We start from the raw sequence: 7,385 nt of genomic DNA, 5'->3' as shown, positions 1-7,385 counted from the left end.
GCCGCCCCCAAGCTCGCGCGCCGGGACGCCCCGTCTGCTGCGGCCCGACGGCGACTGAGCAGCCTCGCGCAGTGGCCCGCCGTGGAGCCCCTTGTCGCCTTTCCTCTGCTGTCCTCTCGCCCTCGCGTTTTCCTTCGCACTTTCTCGGGTGCGTGCTTCTCCCCTCCCTCTCGATTTTCTTTTATCCCCCCTCACCCTTTCTTTCTGTGCCTCTCACGCTCTTTTCTTACTCTCTCTCTTTCTGTCTCCGTCTCTATGTCTCAGTCTCGTTCTGTCTCACACTCACTCTCTCATTTCTTGTCTCTCCCTCTCTGGCTCTCACTTCCCCTCTCTGTATTTCTCTCATTCTTTCTGTCTCTCATCTCTTTCTGTCTCTCTCTGCCTCTCAATTTCTCTCGCTCTGTCTCTCAGACTCTCCCCATCACCCTGGCACCCCTGCCTCCTTTCCCGTCTTCCCAGAGCTCACCACCCGCTTCCCCCAGCCGCCGCAGCCAACACCAAGCGGACTGGGGAATGCAGGGAGGATGCCGAATGTGTGTGTGTGGGGGGGGGGCAACAGACATCCTCCCTGCATTCTCCAGCCGCTGCTGCGCTGCTAACAAACTAGGCGTTTTATCCGCCAAAGCTCACGGTGGCCACGGCGGCAGCTGGTTCCCATGGCAAAATAAAGTCGACAGAGAGAAATCCAAAGAGACAGAGATCTAGCCAGAGAAAAACCGAGGTGAGGGGCCGTCGGAGAAAGACGGAGAGAGACAGATGTGCACACATACTGAAAGATAGAGAGAAAGTGTTCGGCGAGAGTCCCAGGCTGACCGGAGAGTGAGAGGGTAACCAACTAGAGAGTTCACGCGCTAGAGAGAGACTGAGAAGCGGAGAGACGCAGGTGAGACGAGCAGTAGAGCGCTAGAGACCAACGGAGAGAGACAGGCAGACAGAGCGATCCAGAGAGAACTCACGCATGGGGAGACAGAAACTACGGGGAAAGATAGGGAGAGACACGGAGACAAGAGGATCCAAGAAAGACAGAGCAAGCGCACCCGTGCCAATAACAGACAGGAGACGCGCAGGGAGAGAATCCTAGGGAGACACGGAAACAAGAGACTTGAAGAGACACGGAGACTGGCAGAGACACGTATATAGCAAGTGGTACTGAACAAGTGCCCTAGGGAGCCACAAATATAAGCTGTCAGAGAAATAGACTGCGAGAGAAACGGAGAAATGAGAGCATCAGGGAAAGACGGAGAAGCACACGCAGTAGTGACAGGCAGAGACACAGAGAGATGAGAGCAGATCGGAAAGAGGCAGAAGGAAAGACAGAGACAAGACTGGGAGAAGATGGAGAGATAGAGAGAGAAATGCACACACAGCTACAGAGAAAGCGTGCTAGCGAAAGAGACACAGCCAGACAGACTGAGAAACTGACTGAGAATGGGAGGGAGAGAGAGCAGTAACAAAGACAAAAAGGTAAGACAGTGACAGAGACCAACAGCCAGCGTGCACGTGCTATAGAGAGACTGATAAACAGAGACAGACGACGCAGTGAGAGGCAAGGGTGAGAAGAATCAGAAGAAACGGTGAGACACACACACCGAGAGATACAGAAAAAGTACGCTAGCGACAGACACTGGAGACAAAAATTGACCCTCGTGAACAAGCAGGGACAGAGCGCGCAGGCGCAGGCGCTAGCGAGCGAGCGAGCTGGAGAGACCATAACTCCGAGACCCAGAGACAGTGTGGGAGACACGCAGAGAGCGCGCGCACGCGCCAGCAGGAGAGACAGACGGGAGGAAATCAGAGACCGGCAGAGAGACCCACAGGGCCAGAGAAACAGCCAGAGAAGCAGCCAAGACGGGGCTGGGGCTGCGCGGGGGTCCGGGGGAGGGGTCCTGCAGCGCTGCTGCTGGGAGCGGAGGCTTGTCCCCTCCGCAGCCAGAGACTAACCCTGTCCGCATGTTTCTTTCGTCCCCAAGCATAAGCACTGAGTGCAGCCAGCGCACCCCTTCACCGCCTGCCAGTGCCCACGCTGAGCCTACACCTTGTCTCACGCCCTTCCGCTGTCGCCATGACGTCCACCTGCAGCAACAGCACGCGCGAGAGCAACAGCAGCAACACGTGCGTGCCCTTCTCCAAAATGCCCATCAGCCTGGCTCACGGCATCATCCGCTCAAGCGTGCTGCTCATCTTCCTCACTGCCTCGTTCATCGGCAACATAGTGCTGGCGCTCGTGTTGCAGCGCAAACCGCAGCTGCTGCAGGTGACAAACCGCTTCATCTTTAACCTCCTCGTCACCGACCTGCTGCAGATTTCGCTTGTGGCCCCCTGGGTGGTGGCCACCTCAGTGCCTTTCTTCTGGCCCCTCAACAGCCACTTCTGCACCGCCCTGGTTAGCCTCACCCACCTGTTCGCCTTCGCCAGCGTCAACACCATTGTCGTGGTGTCCGTGGATCGCTACCTGTCCATCATCCACCCTCTCTCCTACCCGTCCAGGATGACCCAGCGCCGTGGTTACATGCTCCTCTATGGCACCTGGATTGTCGCCATCCTACAGAGCACACCCCCACTCTATGGCTGGGGCCAGGCTGCATTTGATGAGCGCAATGCTCTTTGCTCCATGATCTGGGGGGCCAGCCCCAGCTACACCATTCTCAGCGTAGTGTCTTTCATCATCATTCCACTGGTTGTCATGATTGCCTGCTACTCCGTGGTGTTTGGCGCAGCCCGGCGGCAACATGCTTTGCTGTACAACATCAAGAGCCACAGCTTGGAGGTGCGGGTCAAGGACTGTGTGGAGAATGAGAATGAAGAGGGAGCAGAGAAGAAGGATGAGTTCCAGGGTAAGAGAGAATTCTACAGCCAGGGTGGAGGTGAGGCCAGGGCCAAGGAGGGCGGTGTGGAGGCCAAAGAGGGTAACATGGAAGCCAAAGATGGCAACATGGGAGCCAAAGACAGCAGCATGAAGGTCAAGGAAGGAAGCACGGAGACCAGTGAAGGTAGCCTAGAGGCCAAGGGCAGCAAGGAGCTCAGAGAGAGCAGCATGGTGGCCAGTGAAGGCAGCCTGGAGGGTAAGGAACGCCACATCAAAGTTGAGGAAAGCAGCGTGAAGGCAGACAAGGGCTGCATAGAGGTCAACCAGTGCAACATTGACTTGGGTGAAGATGACATGGAGTTTGATGAGGATCACATCAATTTCAATGAGGATGATGTCGAGGCAGTGAACATTCCAGAGAGCCTCCCACCCAGTCGTCGGAACAGCAACAGCAATCCTCCTCTGCCCAGGTGCTACCAGTGCAAAGCTGCTAAAGTGATCTTCATCATCATTTTCTCTTATGTGCTATCCCTGGGACCCTACTGCTTTCTAGCAGTCCTGGCCGTGTGGGTGGATGTCCAAACCAAGGTACCACAGTGGGTGATCACCATAATAATCTGGCTTTTCTTCCTGCAGTGCTGCATCCACCCCTACATCTATGGATACATGCACAAGACCATCAGGAAGGAAATCCAGGATATGCTGAAGAAGTTCTTATGCAAGGAAAAGCCCACAAACGAAAACAACCACCTAGACCTGCCTGCAACAGAAGCCGGCACAGAGGGTGGGACTGAAGGCAAGATCGTCCCTTCCCACGATTCTGCTACTTCACCTTAAAGTTGGTTCTTAGCCAAACCTTGAACTTTCCACAACACAGAAAACAAGAGCAGCTTTCTTTTCAATGGACCACCCACAGTTCCATAAATGCCAACCCATACCATTTCAGGCAAAGGTGTTGCACACACATCCTTTTCACCACAAGGTAGATAGTATATGGAAGAGGTAGAAACTAGGGACTTTACTTAAAGGTGTGCTCCTCAAAGCATGGACTTCAGGATTCTGACTAAAATTTCCACCCCCCCAAAAATTATTAAGCTCTGAATTTATTAAAGCAACAAGGGCTATCCATTTGGGGCCTGTTTGGTAATCTGTCTCCCCAAAGTTACGACTACCAGGTTTTGTTCTGAGGGAAAGGGAAGATGATGTCTGTGAACTTAAGGACTTTTTGGCCCTCAGGTCAGGAGCTCATGGACCAGGACAACAGCTTATGTTCAACTGAAAGAAAAGCAGTGGACCAAATCATTCATTCATGGAGCCCAAGAAGCAGAACCTGATGAACTGGTGAATGTATGAGCCAAATTCTGAACTGAAGAGCCTCCACAATCTGGTGCAAAGACTGTTATACAAACTAAAACAGAAAGTATCATGAAGTTAGGATACCAAGGTTTCTAGATCCCCTAAAGCGGTCCAGAAGAGTGGGAGGACATGTACGAAATGGAAAGCTATTCCAAGGGAAAAGATAGAAAAATAACACACATCCACGGGGCTAAACAGTTAACTTTTTTTTTTTCCTATAAAATCCTGGGTTTATGCATGGGCTGGAGCTGAGGTCATTCCATGCAAATGAAAAAAATGTTGATTGACACTAAAACATTTTCTGTCTCCTATTTGAATAATAGTGGGACAGAAATCATGCCACTATTTTACAATATCCCCTTTGTGACTGAATTGGGATGCTCATAAGAATCCTCCAGATCTCACCCAATCACTTGTGGTGTTTTTTTTTTTTTTTTCCAAATGAGACTATTTGGTCAAACAGTATTTCCAGTAAAAAATAAATAAATTCAACTAGGAGTGACCAAAGCTCTAAAAACTCACACTGCCAATTCAGAGTGATGTGGCCATCAGAAATCTCTTATGTGTCCATGAGATCATAGACAAGAAATATCTCCACATGGGGAGCAAGGAAGGCAGGATGGACATTTTGCTTCCTTCAAGCACACCCATGTGTCTTTTCCACCTGTGGCTCTCTCTAAAGTTTTTAAGCTCTCTGCTGATGTGGGAGAGAAATATAAGAGAGTCAGACATGATAGAAAGGATGGTTTCACAATACCTGGCAAACATCTGACTTATTTCAAACAATTGTAAAATCAAAGCGTTGAGGTCAGACATAACCTAATTATTGCTGTTAAAATATATCACCTTAGGAAAACCTTTATAGTATTTCAATTGCCCCTAGGGTCAATACAGAGAAAGATTGTTAAAATCCCAAAGCCTGAAATTACTTTGGGCAGGGATATACCTGTGTATTTCTGAGGGCACAGAACACATCTCTCCATGACCAAATACCATAGAAACAAACAAAAAAAGGTCAAGCCAATGTTTTTGATCTCCTGAAGACCAAATTAAAGCAAGTCTACAGCCAACCAACTGTTCATGCAGAAATCTACTGTTAATATGGGTAAAGTGAGAGAAGGGAATATTTGGCTGCAAAGGTTAATCAGGTGGTTGTGTATAAAGATGGCCATATTCAGAGTTTACCCTCATTCTTCTGTGATTACCATGTTTTTATTAGAACTCAAATTTCATTTTTATAGATGCCCATTTATATTATACCTCATTTATATTTTCTTTCACCTCTTCCTCCTCACAGATTCCAACATGAGCTTCTCAAACAATGTATTTGGGCTGTGAATAAGTCTGCATGGAAATTTGGGATTGCCATGTTTGGAATTTAGAAAAGGAGTGGGGATAGAACCAAATATTATCAAGCTGACCCATCGAATCAGTATGTCCATGAAAACCTTATTAATTTCAACTCCATTAATTTGGAACTTGTGGTAATTCAGACAAGGCATGGGGGATGAAGTATGCCCTTGCACTATCATTTATTTTTCTACCAAAATGTATAAAGCAAAGTAATAGTCATATATTTATTATACCAATTTATTGCCAAAGTCTTGCACTGACCTGTCCTTAAAGGATATCTGGGTGAAGAAATGGCCTATGTGATCAATCCTCCTATGGGGGAAGAAGTACTGTCTTGCAGGTCTGTCATGGCCAAAGGAGTTCAAGGTAGCTACAGCCTGTCTTTTCAGTAGAAATGCTTACCTGGGTAAGAAACAGGATTTCAAACGTAAGTGTCTCCAAACATTTTGTTGAAACTGAACTTCTTGTTTTATTTTTAAAGCTCAACCCCTTCAAAGTGTATCAGAGAATATTGTTTGCCAAAATCCCAAATCAAACTGGAACCAGAACCTGTACGAGTGTGGTAAGTCCATTTAACAGCACACACGACATTCTCCAGGGCACCGAGACTCACCTGTTTCCTTCTAAAGTTACTCTTTCCCCTATTCTAGTCATTGTCCATTCTTTTGGCAAATTGGACTCTTCAAAGGGAAAGACCTTTTGAAAACCAGAGACTGGAAAAGAGGACCTTTGAATTAAGAGCATTCTGCTTTAATGACATTTTCTTCTTAATGAACAATAAGGCCTCTGGTTAGCTTGGAGATAGCAACTGCTTCAAATTTTGTGCTATTTTCAATAAAGCACTATCAACTTAATGAGGTTTTACTGCACATACTGTTTTGTCATTTGAAAATCTGAAAACACACACAAAAAAGTCATAATTAGCTTCACAGATCCCCATGTGCAATAGCTTTCCCTAAATGTTTTTAAAGGATGTATTCTTTTGCCAAGGCCACTTCATATGTGCAGTAAAAAAATCCCATTAAACTACGGGGACCAGACAAACCAGACTTTGAAATGATGTGGTTTCAAATTTAATGATTTCCTTATTTAAGAAATAATAGAGCATCTAGTTTGCCGAGGAGTCGCAGGTGCTTTGACTAACATACCAATTTCAACATGCTTGGGAAGTAATGAGGAGCAAGCCCTGGGCTTCTGTGACTTCCTCTCTGGTCCATCCTCTCTAAGACTCCACCAATAATACCAGCTGCTGGGAAGAGTTCTGCACTCCCAACTCCCTGCCTAGCTCTTTCCATCATGCCCACTGCCTTTACCTGCCTCCCTCCCCTCCCCCTGCTGTGCTGGCCCTTCAGGAATACCCCATGCTTGAAACTGCATAATCAGCCACTGCCCATCCATCCCTCCCAAACTCCAAGCTGACAGAGATTCACAAGGACCTGGGGGCCCATGGAAGCAGGGAGGGAGAGATGTGAACCACAGGAGTAACCAGCAACTAAAGGTATTTTTCTGTCTCCTCCCCAACTCCAATCCAAATTAAAGATGATGGGATACCTACTTCAAATTGAACAGGTAAGGAAAAGTGCCATTTTATTATTTAGGAGGAGGTAGGCACCTCTTTTCTTACCAAAAGAGCACCTGACACAACCTATCTTTGAGAGCACATTCAATGCTGTAGATAATGTCCAATTATTTCAGCAAAAAAAAAAACCACTGAAAAACCTTTTACATATAAAATGATAAGGTGCCTAACATTGCCTTATTTTATACATAATTATCCAATTAAGCTAGGTAAAGTCACTTCAAAAGATTTTTTTCATACTACCTAAAGAATAATTTACATGATTAAACTAGGCTTTCTTTCTTAGACATT

General features: G+C 47.3%; 1 protein-coding gene across 1 annotated transcript; it reads left to right on the top strand.

Moving 5' to 3' along the window:
• Window positions 1-2,062: 2,062 nt before the first annotated feature.
• On the top strand, window positions 2,063-3,643 carry GPR101 (G protein-coupled receptor 101). The gene has a single exon (XM_008593805.1). The coding sequence runs from the start codon at window positions 2,063-2,065 to the stop codon at window positions 3,641-3,643; it is 1,581 nt and encodes a 526-aa protein (XP_008592027.1).
• The last annotated feature ends 3,742 nt before the right edge of the window (window positions 3,644-7,385 follow it).

The sequence above is a fragment of the Galeopterus variegatus genome, unplaced genomic scaffold, assembly GCF_000696425.1.
Source record: "Galeopterus variegatus unplaced genomic scaffold, G_variegatus-3.0.2 Scaffold9679, whole genome shotgun sequence".
Taxonomy (NCBI): Eukaryota; Metazoa; Chordata; class Mammalia; order Dermoptera; family Cynocephalidae; genus Galeopterus; species Galeopterus variegatus.
Note: the sequence above shows the minus strand (reverse complement) of the source record. Positions and strands in the feature narration are given on the sequence as shown.

Coding starts and splice junctions, on each gene's coding strand:
- GPR101 (XM_008593805.1), top strand. CDS start 2,063: ATGACGTCCACCTGCAGCAACAGCACGCGCGAGAGCAACAGCAGCAAC.